At 45.8% G+C, this 24066-nt stretch overlaps 1 protein-coding gene across 11 annotated transcripts in view; it reads left to right on the top strand.

Annotated features, from left to right (window-relative positions):
• Positions 1-24066, top strand: part of pleca (plectin a) — a 75396-nt gene that overhangs the window by 34583 nt on the left and 16747 nt on the right. For 7 of the 11 annotated variants that reach the window (XM_061664638.1, XM_061664639.1, XM_061664640.1 and 4 more), the window contains 19 exons: positions 9312-9373; positions 10816-10905; positions 12249-12326; positions 12418-12510; positions 13716-13882; positions 15632-15747; positions 15837-15943; positions 17030-17149; positions 17237-17332; positions 18540-18667; positions 19127-19220; positions 20346-20500; positions 20632-21031; positions 21116-21193; positions 22127-22288; positions 22736-22840; positions 22916-23011; positions 23616-23741; positions 23843-23995. In XM_061664638.1, the coding sequence (XP_061520622.1) occupies positions 9312-9373; positions 10816-10905; positions 12249-12326; positions 12418-12510; positions 13716-13882; positions 15632-15747; positions 15837-15943; positions 17030-17149; positions 17237-17332; positions 18540-18667; positions 19127-19220; positions 20346-20500; positions 20632-21031; positions 21116-21193; positions 22127-22288; positions 22736-22840; positions 22916-23011; positions 23616-23741; positions 23843-23995 (2426 nt within the window). Of the gene's footprint in view, positions 1-4312; positions 4534-7374; positions 7633-9311; positions 9374-10815; positions 10906-12248; positions 12327-12417; positions 12511-13715; positions 13883-15631; positions 15748-15836; positions 15944-17029; positions 17150-17236; positions 17333-18539; positions 18668-19126; positions 19221-20345; positions 20501-20631; positions 21032-21115; positions 21194-22126; positions 22289-22735; positions 22841-22915; positions 23012-23615; positions 23742-23842; positions 23996-24066 lie in introns of those variants that run through there. The other 4 variants (XM_061664641.1, XM_061664649.1, XM_061664642.1 and 1 more) reach the window with 2 other exon arrangements.

A 24066-nucleotide genomic window follows, 5' to 3' on the forward strand; every position in this document is an offset into this window, starting at 1 on the left:
TGAATCAAACAACGGATATTCAAACACCAAATAGTTCAACCAAAACACAACATTTTGTCTAACGAAAGTCCGCTAGCTTAATGCTAACTAACACATAATGCAAAAGGCCTTCGACATACTCATGGAAAATACCACAGATGCTACGAGAATTATAAACCTTCACATTTGGAGAATAAAGTCGTAACTTCACGAGGCAAGGGAAAGAAGGAAATAAGACTTTTTACATTAAAATATGAGTTTTCTTTCCCTCTCTGAAATATATATTTTGGACTCGAAATGGTTATTTTCGAATAATGAAACTTTTACTGAACCAATGTAACTTTTTTTCATAAATATGGGTTTTCTTCCAATCGCACAAATTCTGGATCGTGATACATATCGACATAATTTGCGAAATATTGTGACAATATCATATTGTTGGTTTCTCTACGGCAGTGATTCTCAAAAGTGCGGTACAAACGAGTCCTATCAGTGGTACGCTGGCACCCTCTACTGGTACGCAAAAGAATCCATCCATCCATTTTCCGTATCGCTTATCCTCACTCGGGTCGCTGAAATAAAAGTATAAATACATTTAAAACATGCAATAAAATAAAATATAGTGGAATGAAGCTTGTAGCTATGCATCGTTTTTAAAAATATTTTTAATCCGGTACAGTAAACTTTTTTTTTTTTTTTTTAAGTACAGTTTATTTGTGTTGAACTTTTCAGTAAACTATAATACGTTAAGTCTTTGTGCTATGGTTTTGAATCGTTTTCAGGCTGTTGAATCGTTTTCAGCGCTTATGAAAACCATTATGAAACAATAACATCGTCGTCAGTCGAAATCCTCTTGAAACGGGTGTCGAACCGACACGGAAGTACAAGCGCCTGCTCGGCTGGTTTAAAAGCGACATCCTGCGATAACAATTGAACGTTTGGTGTTGCGGTGAGGAACCGGACACACTGGTGTCAGACGACAGGCTGTCGCAGTTTGACACGATGGCGGCCGTCAAACCAGCGCGCCTGAGGCCGCGTATCTAACGGAGGACGACTATTTGCATGTCGGACAAACCCGTTTGCGACGCCGTTGTCGACGGCGGCCGTCTCGATGGCGTCGTTTGCCCAAGAACCCGGCCAGGCGCGTTTCCTTTGGCGGTACAGCCGGTGTCATAAAAAGCTCTCGGAAAGGAAGGGGTCAGGATGCACCTTTGGAGAGAGAACCGCTCGCTTTTCACACCACAGTCACAATAGCAAGAAAGACTTTTCATGGCCGCCACCAAGATGGTTTTCAAGCGTATAAACAGTCATAAATAGTTTGTTCGGGAGATCCTCGTTTGCAGGATATTTAAAAAATAAAATACAATTCCAAAACAAGTCCATGTCTTGTTTTCTCAAATGAATTATTAAACAAGAAAATATGCGTGTGAAATGCAGGTATGATTGTTGTCCACTGGGGGTCGCCATTCCTCACGTTTAGCACTGCAATATCTTTGACTTTGAGTGTATTTAGCTTTAAAAGGCGGGGTCTTCAGCGAATGAGAGCGTATAGTTGGCTGTCGTGAGTTCAGCTTAGCTAGCAGTTAACTGGCTAACCGTTAGCCAGTGCGGGTGTAAGTTGTGTCCCTTGTGTATGAACGTTTATGACGCAGTTTGTTACCGATAGTTCAATAAAGCTATTGAAAGTGCACCGACGGCTGTTACAATGCGTTCCGACTAGCACCGGTATGCTACATTGAGTTAGTTCATGTTACCTTGTATCGGCCATCGTGGACGTGCTGTTGTGTAAGCCAGTTCCGCTTTGCAGTGGAGACGTTGCACTTTATCATCTTCATTTCTAAGTGCGAAATGATCCCAAACTTTGGATATTCTCTCTTTTGCACACGTTTTCCTCCTGGCCGGCCGCTACCCGAACAACGTTTTCTACACCGTGGCGCGTGAGTCTGCAGTGAAATTTGTCAGTGTGGAAAAATGATCACTTCGACGCGGAGATTTTGCTTGGATTTTTTTTGTTTGTAACGGAAACATTCGATCGATCGTTTCAGTCGTATTTGTAACCCATTTCCAATTTTGGAGTTGTTGTTTTCATGACCTGGCGACGTTAGCATTTTGGTTTCAGAAAGGCAGTTTTGTGCGACTAGCACGACTTAATGCTGGTCCTTTTGGCCTATAAGGGGCTGATTTTTTTCTTTTTCTTTCTTTCTTCTTCAAAATATTTTTATCATGTGGCCATGAGAGCCTTGCTGAAGCAAGTCAAAATGTACTCCAAGACTTGAGCACATGGCCCAAAAGAAGGAGAAAAAACGAATCCAAGTGAAAGTCCGCTTAACGTGAGAGCAGCATAGCAATCGCGCCGACGACGTATCACAATGCCACCCGCTTCCCGGAAGCCGCCGTGCGGTCGATTCCAGGCAGCCTTTGACTGCGGAATGACGTGCAAATATTCAACCTCAGCCCGCTCGCGTCTGAGGAGGTTTCGCGTTACAGACGACGCCGGCAGCCGCGTCCGTGTCACGTCCGCGTTTGATCCTTTTGAAGCTTGGCCCGCCCGGCGACGTGACACCTCCCGGTGATCATTATTCATCAGAATATTCTGCTTCTTACGCGCCCTCTGGGGTGAATTCTATCTCCGTAATAAAAGGCGCGGCCCAAGGTGCCCTCGACCCAGTGGGAAGGCGGACGGCGCCGTTTAAAAAAAGCGCCAGGCGGAGAACTTGACGTCGGCCCGTCGTATCCCGGAGACAAAGAAGACGTAACGAAAGCTTCTCCCGCAAACGTTTGAACAGAACCCTTGTGGACTTTTGGGCTTCGGTGTCGTATCGATCCGCGACGACGTCCATTAAGGTGGGGAGCCGCACCCGAAACTGCAGCGCATTTTATAGCGCGTGCTGCAGTGAGTCACGCTGCTGCCTCCTTTCACTCGTAACAGACTTGAGCAGCTCGCTTTGACCGCAGCCAAAGAGCACGAACGCTCGTCGACGAGGTTTCCTTATCGGCGCCTTTGGTTTGCACTTTCCAAAATGAAGCCGGTTTCAAATCGCGACGTGAAACTTGCCTGGCTTGCTTTTCGTGGGTCGACGCACAAAAAAGTCTCAAGAATTCATGTCAGAAAAGACACAGGAAGTCTGCCATTTTGCTTCGAAGTGGACGTTTTTGGGTGACTTGAACCGAATTCAACGTTTTGAAAATTCAGCACCCAAAGCTGGTTTCACTTAGAAACATGAAACTGGCTCGGCGTGTTTATCATGAGTCGACCCACCAAAAAAGTCTCAAGAAGCCCCGGCCCAAAAGACACAGGAAGTCGGCCATTTTGCTTTGAAGTGGTCACTCTAGGGCAAATTTGGCCGCCCTCAGGGCTCCTTTTGAAGGTAAACCATAAAACTCTAATAAGACGACGTCCTGTGCGGGCCCGGTGTGTCATCAACACCCCGAGGGCCCGGCGGGATAACTTGCAGGCATTTCCAGAGAATTACTCTAGACAAACGTTTCCTTTCAAGAGTCGTCCCACGATCTTACGTTGGAGGGTTTCTCCTCCGCACGCTGTGAAGGACATGAATGGCTGAGCAACAATAGTTTAGCTTCATTGTGCGTGTGTGCGTGTTTACGACGCAGGCAGCTGTCGCAAACATGGCCGAGGTGAGGCTAATTGTGCTCTACGCGCAGTCAGTGTTACTCAACTCGTGGCTTGCAGCCCTCAACTGGCCTGGGTGGGTCGAGAAGTATATTTTTTACAAGTATGTATATATATATTTTAAATAAACGCATAGTTGGCAATGTATTGCTTTTAATTGTATTATAATGATTTAGTCTAAAATCCCATTCAGTCCAAAAGACGTATGACGCTTTTTTTTCTGTTCGTTTACATATAATTGACAGTATTTACATCGATTCAAATGATTAGCATTTTTAAAAATGTCGGAATCTTTACCGCAATTGTGCCAGTAAAAAAATATTGTATCATGCAATTTATCACGTTGACTTGATATCGCAAAATGCACTTTACTCATGTAACTCGAGCTATATTTGCGCCGAAAATGTAATGAAACTTTTATTACAATTGATTTATGACTATGACGAAAAAGTCTGCCTTGCGTGTGTGCTGCTGTCCACTCAATCGACGCACACAACCGGTGTGTGTGTGTGTGTGTGTGTGTCATGCGCGTGTGCGTGTGCGTGTGTGTCATGCGCGTTTAATTGGTGCTCTGTGGTGGGTTATGCAAGTGGTGGGCGGTGACCGTGTGCGCTTGCACGTGGCTGTGCGTAAATGGAATCTTTTTACGCACGGCCACTGAACGCAGCAGCAGGAGTGGGTGGGACTTGGGTGCAATCCGAGACGACACTTCTCCTCCTCCTCCTCCTCCTCCTCCATGGAGCTCGCGTAGAGACAAATGTTGGTCGCGGGTTTTTCTACAGCGATCGGCAGCATGGAGGCCCGCGCGCAAGACGCCGAGGTCGCGGGGCGCGGCTTCTTCGCGTACCGCAGGACGAATTACATCCACGAGATGAGCTGCGGGGAAGTGGGCGCGCACCTCTACAGCCGCATGTGCTGCGCAGGTACGTGCGCGCGCGCTGACGACTGCCCCGCCGGCGGATTCCATCGAGGAGGTGGAGAATTGGCGCGCGCATGCGCACTGTAGGTGGTTGTTGTTGTTTGGGTTCCGCGTGCATTTTGGGTAACCGCAGCAAATCCCGTCGGGGGGCTGTTGCGCATCCAAGTTGACGGCTTTGAGTCGATCTGAGATCGATTAGTTTTGTCTTCGTTCAATCAGCGGACGGCTAATTAGGTTCTGTAGCCGGCGAGTACTGTAAATAGTCATAAGAAAGCAACAAAAAGTGGAAATGTAAACAAATGCTTGCCTTCATTATTGTTCATGCAATTATTGTCCCACGCGTTTTATTTTGATGATGAATAATTAGTTGTTAATTATCCTGATTGGCAATTGTGGTGATGATGTTGTCTTAAGGAGGTCTTTCGTTTTTTTTCAGGAGGGTAATTTGAGGTGGGTCTTTTTTTTTTTTTTTTTTTTCCAATTAATGATTCATAATTACCAATTGTCTAGTGGTGAAATATTTATTAATTTATTGGCCGCATCCTTTTTGCCTGGCCAGGATACGATGACGAATGCATGGATTCATTATGTATTGTTGTGACGTCATTGTTTTTATATTAGAACACTTTTTTTTCTTTCTTTTTTCTTTTGCAGCTTCTTTGTGGCGTAAGTCTGTGTAAACGTAGATGTGTTCGCTGTGTTGCCTTGGCAACCGCCCAGTATACCCCTCCCCTCTTTCCTTCAGGACATCGCCGTTGCAGACGTCACATGTAATTGCAAGCTATTGCCACTAGAGGGCGACGGAAAAGTGCGTTGTCTACTGACGGAGTTAATTCGGGCCTTCCAAACGTGGTCTTATGAGTCATGTTTACAATGGAGTACATTCCACCATGTTGAACGGTAACAGAGCTGCTCGCGTGCCAGCTCGGCGCCGACCCGTAATGCCCCGGGGGCCACAAGGTACCTGGCGCGGCTTCGCATTCTTGTCCCTGTGATGGACACGCATGCTTTCACTTGCACACTTTTGTATTTCGTTTCTTTTCGAAACACCGTGGGAGTGTTTTCAGCAAGTGGCGGCTCCCCCGATATGCGAGGAGGCGGGCGGGCGGGCGGGCGGGCGCGCCCGCCGCTGGAATGCTGAATCGTGGCGGAATCTTCGGAATCAAAAACACATTCGATGACTTTGATGTTCGTTAGTGGAGCGAGTCAAACGAAATTCATGAACGGACTCATAAAACTGCATGTTTTGATTAGGTTGGACTTTGAGGCGAGGAGGGGGTTTCTTTAGTTTTAGTTTAGTTTTTTGGGAGCTGGGTCTTTGAGGTTGGTCTTCCAAGTTTTTTGTTTTGAGTGACTGTAAGGAGGCTCTTTGCGGTTGCTCTTTTTTTTGTGCCGTGAGATGGCGTCTTCAAGGTGGGGCGGGGGTCGAGAGCAGGAAGTGCCCGGAGAAAAGCCGCGCAAACACGGGGAGAACAGGCAAACTCCACACAGGCGGGGCCGGGGGTTGAACCCCGGTCCTCAGAACTGTGAGGCAGACGCTCTAGCCGGTCGCCCGCCGTGCCGCGTGAATGAATCGACGCTTTGTTTTTTTGGTAGTTCAATGTTCCCAGTCGACGTAGGTGATAGAAATGTTAGCGAGAGTTGAAGTTGAAACTGAACGGCTGCTTTGTGTCCGATTGTTTTGAGCACCTCGTACAACGGAAGCTTTCATAAAATACTGGCGATGATCCAAGAGGAACAGGGAAAACCTTTCAGATGTTCCCAAGTTCAGATGCTGCTACTGGAACGCCTGATTCCCATTTTTAACGTGATGAAGGATGACCTTTTCCTTGACTCGTCGCCATCATGCGCTCTTCGCAGCCCGAGCGGTCGTTTTGGTTCCGTTCACTGTTTCCACTGTGGACAAAGAGCTCGTTATCTTGAATGACTTCGCCATGTGATCTGTTCCTTTGCTGCAACTTTCATTGTGATTTGGTGTTAAAAGTGTCTGTATCTGTCGAGGGCGTTTCCCTGGAAGATTTTGGACAATTTTTGTACCAATTGACAAATGTTTTGCGAATTTAAAGGAACTGGCGGAGGGAAATGAAAATCCTGCATGTGGAACTTTTCATCCACTGATCTGCACTTGAATTTACTTTTACTCCTTGTGGTTTCCCAGAAGGACGAGCGGGCTGGCGTTTATGAACGTCGAGCCCCGGTTGTGATTCGCTATTGTAGCGACGCAAATGGAAGCGCCGACACGATATCCAATATGAAATTATTTACATTTCTTTCTTTATTTTGCTACCTCCGAGACTGCGCGCCCGCGTGGAAAAGTAATCAATTCTGCTCGTTAACTGCCAGGGCGATGCTAGGCGCTGGCTAGCTAGCTAGCGTGGCTAAACACTGACCTTCCATTGTGCAGATTGGCTCCTCTAAGTCAGACGTCCACGCCTTCATGCCGGAAAATAAGATACACTTCTGACAAGTATCGCTATCGCTAAAGAAGATGTAGTTTGTTTGTTATTTTTCGAATTTCTTCGGCTTCAAAGTCAATCCGAGGGAAACACGATGTCCCCGGTAGATACCTGCGCTACTATGGCCTCCGTCGTCATCCGCGCATGGAGTCGGTCGTTACGGCCGCATCGAGGCACGCTCGTCGTGTCTCGGGTGGTCTGCGGGGACGCGACGCGACGAGGCGGAGGCGGAGGGGGAGGGGCTCTGTCGGTGTTTTTGCCGGGGGTGCGGTCGCACCTTTAGCGTGCCGGCCCGGGAGGAGACTCTCTCCTCTTCCCCCTTCCCTCTCGTGTTGCCTCTGAGTGACACGCTCGCCCCCAGGCGCACTTTTTTTCTTTTTTTTTTTTTGCGCGCACGGGGAACAAAAACGCGTGGCGGCGCAGGGGGAGAGGAAGTCGACGGGGGACGGCCGAGGCGGATGCGGCGGACGGTCGGCTCGAAGCGGTCAAAGGTCGTCGTCGTTTGCTCTCGTTCTCCGGCCGAGGATTTGACGCGGACATGGAGGTCGGGCTGGGGCGGGACTCGTCGGACAGTTGGAGCAGCGACGGCGTGTTCGTCGAGGACTCGCCGTACCAGGGCATGCTCAAGCCCATGGGCTGCAGGAAAGGTAGACGCCGCTTCAAGTTCGCGCGTTTCGGCTCAGCTTGTCGACGCGGGGGACCAGTCCGTGTGGGCGGCGTGACGACGACGATGATGATGAGGAGGGGGAGGAGGAGGGCGGTGGGCATCGAACAGGGGACTCCCCTTAATTTTAATAGTTTCATCATTTTAATGATTTTTTATTTTGTCACTATGATATCAATGAAATTCAACTAAATTATATTTGATTATATTTATACTGTAAGGTTTCATTTTTTAAAATTTTAACACTGTAATCACCATCATGATAATATACATTAAACTCGATTTCTTCACTGTGAGATACATCTAGATAAGTTTGCATTTTGCCATGTTATTGTTATTTATTTTCATTTTGTTGACCATGAATGAAATGTAGTTTATCCACATTGATAGACTTGATTGTGTTTGATGATATTGCTATAGCATCGTACGGTAGTTTCTCCAATTAAAAGCTGTTTGTTTTATTTTACTTTTCTCCTTGTTTGAATTATCAAGATACAATCAATTTATTGACATCGCTACAATTCCATCACTGCCTGATGAATACATTGAGATCATTTTCATTATTCTATTAGAATTAAATGTATTTGTATTTTTTGAAATCATCTTTTACTGTAAAACTACATGACAGTAAAGTGCTAATTTTTTTGTTGTTGTCGATCATTAACTATAGTGCAAATTAAATCCCATTTCTTGACTTTTCCCACTTGATTTGATTTGATTTTCATTTGATTCGATTTCAAGTGCCGGCCTTCAAAATGGCCGCTTTCGCCCCAAAACGCGTACCGGTGTTCGGCGTGGCCTCATTGAGCCGCAGAGCGGACGTGGGTCGCCTTTGACGTGTTCTCAGGTGTTCTTGGTTCTTGCCGATGTTGTGCCGCTTGAGTCTCGCTTTGAATTCAAACATTTTGCTTTGCCGCCCCTCCGGCGCGAATGGAACTCCACCCGAAACCACGGCGGAGCTTCGAAGTTGAACTCTTGCGACTTTGATGTCCCGATGCTGAGGAATGTGTGCAGGAACAGCGGCGCAAGGCCAAACACGTTCCCGCTCACGCCGTGATATGCAGCATGACCGCTGTTATCGAATGAGTTTCTTTTTTCTTTTTTACACTTTCTTTTGAAAATTGAAACGCTGCCCTCGCCGCACACTCAAGTCCATGCGGCCTTGAACGCATCACCAGAGAAACAATTCAAGGAAATCATCCTTTTTCTCACTTACGAGATACTAAGCGATTATTATAAGATACTAAGTCACTAATATGAGAAACTAATTCATAATTCTGAGATGGTCATAATTATGAGCTACTAGGTCACAATTGCGATAGTAGACATCATTATGAAAAAATTAAGCCATAGTTAGGAGATACAAAATCCTAAGTATGAAAAAGTCATTGTTATGAAATACTAACAATGAGATTCAATGTCGCCATTATGGGATACCACGCTATAATTACGATACCTTTACATCGCATCATTACGAGTGTCTCGTTATTGTTAGATCGTAACTCATTATTATGACTAAACAAGGTTTGAAAATATTTTATATGTTTAACTGACAATTTAGTTGATTGTCGAATTCACTCCGGGAACCCAGCTGTTGATGCACAGCACGTCAAAAAGTCTTTAACAAAAATGTTGTTGTTGTTGTCTCCCCCCCCCCCTCAGACGAGCGCGACCGAGTCCAGAAGAAGACCTTCACCAAATGGGTCAACAAGCACCTAGCGAAGGTTGAAAACCGCCGACCGACACGCTTCCACTTGCCTGCTGCTTAAGATGGCTGTCTAGATGGCAAATATGTGATGCATCTCTTATCTGGAGGACATTTAGAAACAACACGTGGCTTTGACGTCTCACCAGAGCGCCACGCGAAAGCGTTATTTTCCACTTTTCGGGCCATGATCAATGAGTTCGCTGTGAGCCTCGGAGCATCGAGAAGATCTTGTGACACGCACACACGCACACACACACACACACAAGTCCCGTGAACAACAACAACGAGCTCGTGTTTTCCTTGTAGCAGCCGCAACAACCAATTTAAAAAAAAAACAACAACAAAAAAAACAACATTTGACACTCTGCCCGTATAACGGTGACGCAGATGTCGGTCGTTACGCTGAGGAAGGAAGCTCAAGTGAGCCGAACGGGCTGCCGTCAAGCTAACAAACGTCAAAACGGAGCCGTTGCTATTGTGTGATTTTACGAGTCTGCGTCCGCGGAAATGAGGCCATTCGGGGGCTGACTCGTTCTCGGGCTTTTTTGGCATCGTTCCATCCGGGGGCCAACTCGACGTGGGGGCGTCGCCGCTTTCAAGGCATAGCGCGGTTTTAAAAGGTCACACTTTCAAAACCGCTAAAACTTTCAGTCAGCGCTATGAGGGACAAATCTGAAGTGGTAGATCGAGTTCATAAATGTCCTGTAGACACAATAGACTGCAGGGCAATTTCAGTTCCAGGAACGACAAGTGCTAAGAACTACTCATTCCTGGAACTTTAGGTGAAAATGCAGCTTATATTTAACCAAGAACTAAATGTTGTTGTTTTTTTTTTTTTTTTGGGGGGGGAAAACATAGCTGGCCAATAAAGCTTATTCTGATGGCATTTATCTTCCCGCCCATCCCAAAACAAAACCTCTGTCTATTAAGCATCTGTATTCTGTCATGATCTTTTCTTTGGAACTCTTTTTCTCATCCCTGCGTTTTCCCTCCGTCCGCCACGTTGATCCCGTCAGCACTGGAAGGCTGAGGTAGGTTCTTGTTGTTTGACCCTCAGGCAACCGCTAACGGCTATACGCATGGAGTGCAGTGCGACGCCGAAAACGTCTTCCCGCGCGACTCCCCAATTGAAATCCTTCCACCCGGGTGTCCCTAATATTGTGGCCCGCCCTACTTTGGCGAATCGATCACTGCCGCAGAAGCCGGTCCGACCGCTGGCGGTTCCGAGGCACGTAAAGTCAAAACGCGTTGACCCTCACCTTGGCACGATCTTGAGGCCGTCGTGAAGCTAACGCGCTTGTTTTTGGGGAATCTGGGTGTGTAAACCCGGATTCAAACCTAAAACCCCATACCTGCGAGGCAGATGTCCTCACCGCTAGCCCAAGCGTGCTGCCCTCGTTTGACCGTATGTACTGTAAATGGACAATGAAACTCATTGTGTGAGTGTTTTCTACGCAGGCCCAGCGACATGTCAGCGACTTGTACGAGGACCTGCGAGATGGCCACAACCTCATCTCCCTGCTGGAGGTTCTCTCCGGGGAGACGCTGGTGGGTAACCTTTGACCTTTCGACCAACCCCCACCCCCCCGCCTTCCTGGCTTCTTGTGCTGTCTTCTCCTGTTGTTCTTGTACAGTTGTGTGGCATGTTTTAATTCTCCTGTTACACTAATTTTCATTCTTGGCCGTCATCTTGTCGAGTCATTTTTGGCTCTTAACGACCTAACGCCCCCTCCTCGTCCTCGTCCTCCTCCTCTTCCTCCTCCACGTCGTCCTCCCTGTGATGCTCTTGCCGCGCTAGCCGAGGGAACGTGACCTAGTGAGGAACGTGCGCTTGGTGAGTGCTGCCCGCACGCTGGCTCTGGCGTGGCATGTGTCGACGCACGACCACGACCGCGACCCCCGACCCCACCCCACGCCCCCAACCATCAAGAGGCAGTGCATGATTGTTTCGATGTGGATCGTGAGGTGTCATATCGGGTTCCTACAAGTGGATGACAAGAGGATATAAGTGACACTTTAGGCCATGTGCTTTTGTTCTTGATAAGACAAATGCATTATTAATGAACTTTGATAGATTATTGTTCATTTTAGGATTGTAATAAAAACAATCTTATTTACATTATGTAAAAAAAGATATTTTAAATAATTATATACAACGTATTACATTGATGAAAAACATTTAATTCATATGCAATCTTATTATACAATTTTAAATTACATTAAAATTGCAATTATATTTTTAAACCTATAGTGAACAATTTGGTGTCTTATTGAAGTACAATGAAATCTTTTTTTTAGCCAAAAAGCAACTACTTTTAATATAAACACAACACACGTGCTTTTATTGTAGGCTATTTTGTTGAATTTCCCATTAATAAAGGCACAAATCAAACACGATTGTAATGACCATTACAAAAGGCCTTTCTCTAGTTTAGTCGTTATTAAGTAGCAGCGCTTTATTAGCCACTCATGCTACTTTGTGGCGACTTTGTTCGAAAATGAAACTTTTGATTCATGGCTTCCCTATTTTTCTGCACCTCCCATAATTCCATGCTGCATCCGAGTTGTTTTGAATTCCATCCGCGTCTTTACGCGAGCGCCAGCGCAATAATCGCTGCCAGCTGATTGGCGGTTTAATACTTCTGAGTGCCGCGTGTTCATTAACCGACGGCGCTCGTGCCTGTCGGCCATTCGCATCCGACGTCACGTCTGCTCTCGTGCGCATCTGTCGGTGGTCACGCGTGCCCTCGCAACTTCATCCAAGTCATGCCGAACGCCAACCTCACCGTTGGCCTTTTTTTTTTTTTTTTTTTTTTTTTTTTTTTTTTTTCTTCTTTCTCCTCTTCTCTCGCCTCTCTCTTTCAATGTTTGTGTCCTTCGGTTTCTTTCAGCCGCGGGAGAAGGGCCGCATGCGCTTTCACAAGCTCCAGAATGTTCAGATCGCGTTGGACTTCCTCAAGCGCAGACAGGTCGGTAAAGAATTCTCATCCAACGGGAGCACGTGTACCGCGTTTTGTCTAATCAGCGTGCCCGCAACGGGATTATTTCCAAACATTCCAGGTCAAACTGGTCAACATCAGGAATGACGACATCGCCGACGGAAACCCCAAGCTGACCCTGGGCCTCATATGGACCATCATCCTGCACTTCCAGGTACACGTGGGGTCTTTATTCATCATTGGACGTTAGCGTTAGGGTTGGATTTAAGGGGGTTGGTGTTAGTTAGGGTGAGGTTTTCATCTTGGCGTAAGGGTTATGGAGTTGGGGTGGATGTTGGGTTGGGTGTTATGGCAGGAGTAGGGTTAATATTCTGATCATCATTTAAGTGTCGCGTTCAGTTGCGAGTCCATCAGCGCCTCCCTTGGCCCGCACTTCACTTCTACCGTGTACGAATGTCAGCATACAAGAAGGAGGCGTTTCATGGAGCAGCATAGTTTGGAAAGTCCCATGCCGGTGGGAGTACCAGATGCTTTTTTGCGTGGGAAGCTATAATGAGCGCAGCGGTCACGCTGGGATGCGGGTTTCGTTTTCCTGAGTGACTCAGTGCTGCCCTGAGGGAAGCCGCGGGGCAAAGACGTGGGCGTGATTGCCTCGAACCACAACAAATCCCGTTTCTGACTCAGCTTCCATGTTTTCAAGGCCAAAAAAGATTCTCATGGGCAGGTTTTAAGAAGGAAGCGGGTGGAGCGGGTGGGTGGTGTTTTTCCATTCGGAGTCTGAATCACTGTGCTCGGGTTCCCCCATCTTCTTCCCCTTTCCTGCACAAAAAAGACAGTTCGTAAAAGTTGGCCACGAGTCATCAACACGATGCCGAACAAACAGTAGGTACACTGATATTAAAAATAAACAATGAGTAGTAAAATGGGTATTAAAAAAAGCACATTTCATGTGATTGTACCTTATGTCGTATTGCACCCTTGTGGCACATAAAGGCGGGCAAAACAAACACGCACAAAGGACCTTGCAGGGTTTCACTAGTACATTTACATTTTTGTGTGTTTGTGTGATTCATTTAAAAAAAGGAATTTGCCCTTGGGGCACTGGGGGAAAAAAAAGAACTTTGCGGCTGAGTTCTTTTTTGAGTTTAGTGACAGTTTGTTTATTTGAAACTGGATTCATGACTCATTTCTTGTGAATTTTGTAAACTGCGTGTTCACATACAGCGAACAGTAAGTGTGGAAACGGTGAGTTTAATTGCGGTCGGTCTGACTCATGCGATCTTTTTTCGGAAGAAGATCAGCGGCAGGCCGCTTCTTAAGTGGAAATAATGTCTCAAGTCACTCGATTAGGTACACCTCCGCAAACCAAAAAGATCCAAAATAAGAGTCAACGACACGCGCCCCCTTCCCCCCCCGCAGATCTCCGACATCCAGGTGAACGGCCAGTCGGACGACATGACGGCCAAGGAGCGTCTGCTGCTGTGGTCCCAGAGGATGGTGGAGGGCTACCAGGGTCTCCGCTGCGACAACTTCACCAGCAACTGGAGGGACGGCAAACTCTTCAACGCCATCATTCACAAACACAGGTGAGAGATTTTAAAATCCTTAGCATCCCTCACTCCAAATTGCTTGATTTCCTTGAACCGGCTGGCTAAAATGCCACCGCTGGAATCGCCCCCAAAAAACCGTAGGTTTTTACCAAAATGGCCGACTCCCTCCTTGAGACTTTTCCCTGCGTCATCTCACAATAGAGAAGTTTCATGCTGATCGATGTTTTTCACGGCCTTTGACGAGGCAGAAAAGCCGACCCTTTCAACCAAATAGGCTGACTTCCTGTTCCATCTCGGCCGTGGATTCTCGAGACCTTTTGTGTGCATCCTGTCAAGATAAACATACGAAATTCTGAGCTGGTAGTTGGCACAAACGAAATTTCAGCAGGGTCTTCGCCCCTCCGTGCTCAGGACCCTCCCCAAAAAGGTAGTCGTCGTCGTCGTCATGGCAATTCCTGCATGTTCAATCTTCGGGAACTCGCCGGCTCGTGAGCTCATTCGGGCGGAGTCTGACTCAGAGTCTTGACTTGGCACGGTTCCGGTTGGTGTCGCATCACGCGGAGCTGCGCTGCGCATCCGCTACGCCCGTTAGAGGCACAAAAAGCCGATCCTCCCGCCGTGGAGTCGAGATTCAAGGATCGCCGAGGATCTGTGGAGTTTCCCCGCCGTCATGTTGAACCTGAAGAAGAGGTTCCGCTCCGGGAGGCGTCCGAAGACCAAGGAGGAGGAGCCGGCGGAGGACGTCACCGCGGCGCTCCCGGACTTTGAAATGCGTCCCGAGTCGGACGTCCTTCACGTGAGCAGGGACCGGCTGTCGTACAGACGTGCCTGCTACCTGGAGCAGGACTGGACCCTGCACATGTACATGGAGAATATTTTTCGAAGCTGCGCTCGTGGCTGCACGCTGGCAGACATCGACGCTTATCGCTGAGAATTTGGGAATGTGAAGCTTGCGCGGTATGAGGCGGTCGTGTCCCGGCTCGTACCTTGCGGGCCTGCAGCCAAAATACGACAGGCGGTTTCAAACTTTTTGCACCTCGAACATATTTGAAGTTCCACCGTCATGACAAAACTTTCAAATAGAGTAGCTAGTCGGCCTGTTTATCAAAAACAAGGCAGATGTTATTGTAAGCCACTGTAACATCATGCACAGTTTTAACATGAACACTGAGCTTCACTATAAGAAATACAAAAAAATGTATGTATTACCCATAAAAGCTAAATAAAAGATGGACCTAAATAAATGTTTGAAAACAAACAGTTCTTAAAGATGAAATGCAAATATACTGTATGCTACTCAAAAGTTAAATATAAGTGAACTGAACAGATGAAAGTGCAATATGTATGTGGCGTGAAACCTTTAATTCAGCGAGTCTTTCGTGTACCACTCGAGGGACCGCTAGTGCTTTGAGAATCGTTGATTATACGATATGAACTTCAAATGAAATGTTTTTTTAAAAATCTGATTCATTGAACCCCCCCCCCCCCACCCACACTTATTGAAATAGCGAACAACAATGACAAGTTTACATTTTTGTTGAAAAGAAGTTTTTTTTTCTGTTCAAATATGTTAACGTGTCTTCAAAAGTGTGTGAGGGGGTATGTTAAGGCTTAAACGATTCCAAACATTTCTTATTTTCAGCTATCGCAGAAGCGTTTGGAACGTAACTCCCGCAATGAAAGGGGATCGCCGTAATCAATCCATCGCTACGAGAAACACGTCAATGCTAAGCAGCGACAGAATATCCCCAAAGGTTAACGAACACTCGCCCGCTCTGTCCGCAGGCCCAACCTCATCGACATGAGCCAAGTGGGCCGCCAGACCAACCGGCAGAACCTGGAGCTGGCCTTCGGCGTGGCCGAGCACGAACTGGGCGTCACCAGACTGCTGGACCCCGAGGGTGAGGAGCGCCGCGCTGTCGCCGGCCAATCGCGCGTCAGGCCGGAAATAGAACGCGGGCGCCAACGACGGTGTCATGTTTGCCGGCAGATGTGGACGTGCCGCATCCCGACGAGAAGTCAATCATCACGTACGTGTCGTCGCTGTACGACGCCATGCCCAGGGTGCCCGACGTTCAGGACGGCGTCAAGGCTAACGTGAGGATCAAATGTTGTCGTGGAGCATGTTACGAGTTATCTACGCAACGCTGTTGAATAAAAAATTCAATAGCGTTGCGTTTAGCTCAAGAGCCGGCAGTGTAGGCAAACGCTAAAAGCGCCGTGGCCAACAGAAAAGAACCAAATTCACCTTCGATATATCCTTTTAATCCCACTTATCCTAATTCTATTCAAACTTCTTATTACAAATAACTCTTGATTGATGTGACCCCAGAGAACTTTGTAAACATGTCATTGCGTTTCAACTTTACATCAGTGTTAAAGTACACCTTTATTATTATTGATACTTCATAACTTAGCATTCCCACATGCCGTATTAAACATCTGCTAATCACATTTTCACTGTAATGACAATAACGTGTCTAATCTAAAATGCATATCAGATAAAAATGCATTTCATATTGTTAGGGTTGGCCACCGTTTGAATTTGAACAAATCCGATTTCGATTCCAGTTCCTCTTTTCGATTCCGTTTTTTGTACGTCGTTTCACGTACACGCAGCCAGCGGGTTCTTCTTCGTTAGTATTGGACGGGTTCTTCTTCGGGTTGACGGACTGAGCATCGAAACTAGCAACCGTAATTTAACATTTTTTACTGATTCCGGGAGTGTTGGAACGTCGGTGCCGGTTGCAATCGGTTCTCAAGACTCGCTGCCCAACCGTATGTGTTACATATGCGTAGTAGACAAAATGTATGTATAGTGGACCCGCGCTATTCACGGGGACCGTGCCAGACCGCGAATCGCGAAAATCCGCGGTAATTGATGTCCCTTTATAATTGCACTGGAGAAAAAAAGTGGGAATATACCACCAAAAAGTGTTTTGGGGTTGATTCCCCCCCCCCCCAAAAAAAAAAGAAAAACAAAAAGAATTTCAAAAATAAATCCATAAAGCCTGAATCCGCAGATGGTGTTGTAATTTATTCCAAAAGTTACTTGAGTAGCTGTAACGCAGTAATGATAGTGTGTGATTTCCCAAAATCCGGGTTGCGTACTGTACTTTATGACCTGTTGTCATGGTGATAGTGAAGTATCTCGGCATACTTGTTGGTGGTCCTCGGTTGTAGGAGCTGGAGCTGCGCTGGCAGGAGTACTACGAGCTGGTCACCACGCTGCTGCAGTGGATCAGGCACCACATCCTGGTCTTTGAGGAGCGCAAGTTCCCCAGCAGCTACGAGGAAATTGAGGTAGCGGCACCCCGTTACAGGAAATCTCATTAAAAAAATAAAAAATCACTGCATGACTGACGACATGTCGCGTTCTGTCTCGTGCAGGTTCTCTGGCGTCAGTTCCTCAAGTTCAAGGAGACGGAGCTCCCTGCCAAGGAGGCCGACAAGAACCGCTCCAAACATATCTTCAAGTCCTTTGAGGTGCGTCTCCTCACAAGCTTCAGAGTTATGGCGCAAGTGGCATGGGATGCAGTCGCTCGCTTTTACGTTGGCAACCTTGAGAAGAGACCAAATGACCACTTTTTAGCGCCGTATTGAGTACTGAGCAGTATTGGCGACCTCAAGTGGACAGCAATGACATTTGCACCTCATATGTTGTTTCATAATGCAATTCTGTTTGTATCCCATTCATCGTTATATTTGGTCGACTAATACATTCTATAAATATTTTATAGCTGCAGGCCAACTTCCTAGTAACGTATTACGGTTTTCAATGTTGCATTTCCGTTGTCAAACGTTGTGAACTTTCCCAAAATAACACAAATCACATGTTGTGCATTTCACCAGATCACACAACTTTGCATTACCAAAGTCCACCAGCTTAATGCGATGCATAATACCACAGAGGGGCTAACGGAACTAGCATCGACTTTGCAGTAGTTATAACCCTTTAAACAACGGATGTTTGAACACAAACGGTGCAGCAACACAAGTAGGTAGACAATATAGCAATACTCACTGGCATATATTCTTTATCTTCTGCAAAACAACTTAAATTACTGCAGTTTACTGAGTTTATTTGTGTCATCTACGTGTATTTATTGCATCTGTATTATAATGCCCCCTGGTGGCCAAGATGCCCACATCAAAAGGAGACGCACAATTTCCATTGGATTAGAGCAGGGGTGTCAAACTCATTTTTGTGGTGGGCCACATCGTAGGTATGGTTTACCTTGGAAAATTTTCAGTAATACTTTTTTCAATTATTTTTAAAGGGGGGTTGGTTTAAAAAAAAAAAAAAAAAAAAAGAAATGCTTGCAATATCTCAATCTGCAGTTTTGGTATTCGAGCAAGGGATGTGAAGTCTTTGCTTTCACGGGCCACATGAAATGATGCGGCGGGCCGGATCTGGCCCCCGGACCATGAGTTTGACAGCGGGAGTATTAGCGTATGCAATCGCGAAAGCACTATTTATTTTTTTAATTTTTTATTTTTAACTCAAAAACGTTACTTTTTTTAGTTTGTTGGCGTTTTATGGGGAGCGGTAACGGATTAAAGGCATTTCCATTCATTTCAATGGGGAAAGATGATTTGAGATGAAAGTGTTTTGCGCTCGGCGACGGAATGAATTGAGTTTGTAAGTCATGGCACCGCCGTACTTGCAAATGAATGTGTGCTCGTGCGGCAGGGCGCGGCGCAGGCGGGCCTCGTCAAGGTGCCGTCGGGCTACCACCCGCTGGACGTGGAGAAGGAGTGGGGGCGCCTGCACGTGGCCATCCTGGAGCGGGAGCGCCTGCTGAGGACCGAGTTCGAGAGGCGAGTCAGTCGGCCGCCTCGTCAAAAGCGCAAAACCATACAAGCGTCAATATTCGTTGATTGCGAAAATAAATCGCTCCAACAATGCGACGCGTGGCACAGGCTGACCTCCGGGATGACTCATTTCCACTTTGGTGAGGAAAAAAAGAGGAACCGCATGACTTGCCGTAGGCATAGCAATAATCCAAGAAAAGCAGGGTGACGAGAATGATAGTTGCACATGCAATCACAAGTTGATTCGCTCGTTTCACTTCTTCAATCGTTTGCCGAACTTGAGAAGAAAGTAGCGTCTCGCCTGAAGCTTCACGGGCGTCCGCCGCGGCCTTCATGCATCAGGGATACGATTACAAGTTTTTCGTCCGTCACCGGGCAGAGTGAGCGCTCGGGCTCTTGCACGCGAGCTTCTTTGTCTTGTCTTGATGTGATCTTTGACCTTTGACCTTGCTTCTCACCCGGCAGGCTGGAGCGACTTCAGAGGATCGTCGGCAAGGTGCAGACGGAGTCGGGCGTGTGCGAGGAGCAGCTCAACCAGGTGGAGGCGCTGCTGCAAACGGTCAGCAATCAAATGCGTTCCGAATGCGCCCGATTCAGTGCGCTGCAATACTCATCGACTGCATTAAATGGAATGAAATACTTTACGAGATGAAATTCAATAATGAAGAATTTACCAAAGGAAGAAAAAAAAAAATATGTGGATATCGTTCAATATTAAAGGTTACAAGATAACAAAAATAATACACTAAATTCTATTAACTTGTACTAAATTGAATACAAAAATGTGCTAAAATTCAACAAAATACAGTGAAACCTTACTGCATTGAATTTAATAATTAAGACTATAGTAAAATAAGAGTTTAACAAATTATGTACAAAATGTTCTAAATTTAATTCACTTTAACATAATAAATGCTCAATTAAATTCAATAAAAATAGGAAATTACTTAAACTCAGTGTAAAAAACAAAATACAAAAAAAGTTACCTGAATTCAAATCAAATATAGATAATTACTGAATAAGTTTAAAGTATACATTTAATTTAATAAAATTCAAATGTACAAAGTAGGACGAACTATTAAATATAGTCATATCTAGATCTTAATCAATATTAAATAAATCAATATAATCCATTTTGCATTTAATAAAATAAAACTTTACTACATAAAGTCAAAATGTACTAACGGGGGAAAAAAAATACATTCACCTCAAATGTACTAAAATGAATATAATAAAAAATGTAGTAAATTAAATAATACATGGAATACAAATGCACTAAATTAAATGAAAATAAAATGTACTCAATTCAGTCTAGTAAATGAAAAATATTACTCAACAAACTAAGAAAGTATTACATTATATTAGATACAAATGTAGTACATGAAATATAAATATGTTGGCTAAAAATTTGATCATCAATTGAAATATCAATTGGAATTTATTATGGAACTTTTTTTCAAACAAATATTTGCTGAATGACATTTTCTAAAGTTCCATAATAAAAATGCAGTAAATGACGACAAATGTATCAATAATAGAGAGGACTGAAATGGGAACGTGGAAAGACGAGGCGGCGCGGCGCGGCGTGGCGTGGCGTGCTGCGTTGCGATGGCGTTGCGATGGCGTTGCGATGGCGTGGCGTGGCGTGCTGCGTTGCGATGGCGTGATTGTGGCTGCGTTGCAGGACGTGCGTCTGTTGAACTCGGGCAAACCCGCCCAGCACACCGCGGAGGTGGAGGCCGACCTGGAAAAGGCGGAGGGCATGATTCGCTTCCTCTTCAACGACGTGCAGACGCTTAAAGACGGGCGCCACCTTCAGGCCGAGCAGATGTACCGCAGGTATAAAGAAAAAGATATATTGTTAGCCTCATAGCAGAATTTGCCTTAATCAACTTAGTTACTTTTTACAACATCAATGAAAATACTCATTCTAATTTCTATACGCTTTTAATTTTTTTTTTTTTTTGCAGAGTGTACCGCCTCCACGAGCGTCTGGTGAACCTGCGCAGCGAGTACAACTTTCGGCTCAAGTCGGGCGTGAGCGTGGCGCAGGTGCCCGCCACGCAGGTGTCCATGACGCCGGTGCACGGCGGGGCCACGCAGGCGCGCGCGGCGCAGGTCCTCCAGCAGGCCCCCGCGGCGCAGGTCCTCCAGCAGTCCCCCGTCAGGCTGCGTCCCGAGCTGGACGAGGTGACGCTGCGCTACGTCCGCGACCTGCTGGGCTGGGTGGAGGAGAACCAGCGGCGCGTGGACCAGGGCGAGTGGGGCGCCGACCTGCCCGCCGTCGAGTCGCACCTGGGCAACCACCGCGGCCTGCACCTCTCCGTGGAGGAGTTCCGCTCCAAGGTGGAGCGCGCCAAGGCCGACGAGGTCGGCGTCCTCCTCCTACTGCCGCCGCTTCCTTTGTGTTCACGCGTGCGTCGCGTTGAACTTTGAACTCTCTCTCTGCTGCAGACTCAGATCTCACCTGTGAGTAAGGAGGCCTACAGAGACTACCTGAGCCAACTGGAACAGTACTACGGGAAACTCCTGGTGAGTTACAACCACAGCTGACAATACGTGACATTCATTTTGTACATCTGGACTTTCGAAGAATGATTATTATTATTCAAGACGACAATTAGTTTTGATGAATTCATCATTTTTGTACGGTCGATTCATTCATCTATTGCTCCCACAATAGTTTGACTTCCGGTGTCATTTGATATATACGTTCTATATAGAGAAAGACATTAATATAATAATGAATAATAGTAACAAAATACTAATACTAATTGCAAATATTTTCAAGTTAAATAGAAAGTTGAAATAATGTTTTTATTTTTTAAAATGGGCATCTTGAAGAAAATTCAAAAAATAATATTTTTATTTAAATAATTTATTACAATGTATTTTATGTTTACTTGGACTATAATAATTTTAAAAAACAAAAATATGAGCAAAGTTTCTTGATGGGACATCTTTTTATATATATTTTTAAATTGTGTAAATGTAGAAATAATATATTTGTTTCTATTTTTTTATATATATATTTGTTTCTATTTTTAAAGTAATGCACTGCTGATTATCACGAAAATAATAATAATAAAGGTATTGCTCAGTAAAATAATCCATTGAATTTATTTTAATTTAATAAAATGTTCCAGAAACATTTTCTAAAATAAAATGTGACTAAATGCAATGGAAAAAATGCTCCCATATTTAATAAATTAAAAATGTATTTCAAAAATGACATTTTTTAAAATACATTTAACATGTAATTTTTTCAATACATTTGACATGTAATGTCATGTAAATGACATTACATTCAATTGCATTCAATCAAATAATATGAACAATGTAAAAACAAGATTAAATTATCCTTATTTTAATAAGTAAATCTTAAATATTTCTCCAAATCTAAAATAAGTAATACCTGGTGCACCTAATAAATTGTCCGCTAAATGTATTCGCCCCTGCGCTCAGAACTCGTCCAAGTGTCGCCTGCGCCACCTGGAGCAGCTGCACGCCTTCGTGACGGCCGCCACCAAGGAGCTGATGTGGCTCAACGAGAAGGAGGAGGAGGAGGTCAACTACGACTGGAGCGAGCGCAACACCAACATGGCGGCCAAGAAGGACAACTACTCGGTAACACTTCTATTACCCACCATTGGTTTATTTGTTCATTTGCCAGTGACCGTGTATAGAAAACATTCAACTCCTGAGTAGAGAGATGCCCTGTGCCAGATTATAGCTTTGGAGCTCATTTCCTTCTGAGGCAAGGTGGAAGGAATTCTGAACAGTTTCAAATATTAGTCAGTGTGAGTACAAAGCAAGCTTTCATTCTGAACACAGCACAGTTAGAAGAGGGTGTGCACACTTGCGCAACAACATTCTCTCAGTTTGTGTTTACATCCTTTTTCTGTACCGCTTATCCTCACTAGGGTTGCATCAAGTTGTAGATCACATTCATGGTGAAATGGAGTTTTTAAATGATTTATCCCGCTCTCAAGATTTGAGACAGGGGTGTGCAGACTTTTGATCTGCACCGTACAGCAAATCGTATGCTCGACGGCGCGCTTGCTGCGTTTGCAGGGTCTGATGCGGGAGCTGGAGCTGCGGGAGAAGAAGATGAGCGCCGCGCAGGTGACGGGAGACAAGCTGCTGAGAGACAGACACCCCGGCCGGAAGACCGTCGAGGTAAGCCCCCCGGACCCCCGCAAAACCACAACACGGTGAAGTTGACGCGCCGTCGTCACGCTGGTCCCCCCGCAGGCCTTCGCCGCCGCCCTGCAGACTCAGTGGAGCTGGATCCTGCAGCTGTGCTGCTGCATCGAAAGCCACCTGAAGGAAAACGCCGCCTACTTCCAGGTGGGTTGCGCACGTCACCTCTGACGATGCCTTCGAGGAAACTGGGGAAAAAAGCGAACAGAACGCATCCATCCATTTTCTACCTTGGGAGTAACCGTAATTGGTTAGTGGATTTATTGGAAAATAATCATTGAAATGAAAAAAATTCAGTTTACATATCCGCTTAGCATTTTTTCAATGAATTGTGTCTGTTCGCGTAAAGTGCTAGTGCGCACATTTGTTTGCCCATGTGTGACGTCACGTCACTTTGTGTGCTAGCGCATTATTTAAGCTAGTATGCTAACTAACACGCTCGGTGCGCCTCATGTAAAAGTGGTTTGTTTGTTTTCAAACATTTAACTACCAAATACAGTCATTTATGTAGACTGGGTTCATGTTTTTTTTGCATTCTAGAAGCATGGTGTTGATACTTTATGATCCCCGCTGTGCTTTGGCTATCCACAATAACAAACTCCTTGTGGGAACATCAACTATCTGCATATTTCCGCAATTCGTAGTAGTGTTTGCTCGCTAATGGGGACTTCCAATGCTTTTCCTCGTTGTTGGTCTCAAGTGGCGGATTTCCCAGTTTTGCTGAACGCAGCGTGACTTTCTGTCTTCGCAGTTCTTCGCCGACGTGAAAGAGGCTGAAGACAAGCTGAAGAAGATGCAGGACACCATGAGGAGGAAGTACGCGTGCGACCGCTCCGTCACCGTCACCAGGCTGGAGGACCTCTTGCAGGACGCCGCCGTGCGTTGTTTTCTTTTTTTTTTTTTTTTTTTTTTTTTTAATCACCGCTACTTCCTGTCCCAAAATGGAAGTGTCTTGACCAGTCACTGGTTGGTGTCCAGGATGAGAAAGAGCAGCTGAGCGAGTTCCAAACTCACCTGGAAGGTCTGAAGCGGCGAGCCAAGACGGTGGTGCAGCTGAAGCCGCGCAACCCGGCCACCGCCATCAAGAGCAAGCTGCCCGTCCAGGCCGTTTGCGACTTCAAGCAAATGGAGGTGCCGTCCAAATGTTTTCTAGTATGACTGAGGCGCGTTACACATCAAGAGCGTCTGCCCGTCTTTGTTTT

The sequence above is a fragment of the Phycodurus eques genome, chromosome 20, assembly GCF_024500275.1.
Source record: "Phycodurus eques isolate BA_2022a chromosome 20, UOR_Pequ_1.1, whole genome shotgun sequence".
In the NCBI taxonomy this organism is placed as follows: domain Eukaryota; kingdom Metazoa; phylum Chordata; class Actinopteri; order Syngnathiformes; family Syngnathidae; genus Phycodurus; species Phycodurus eques.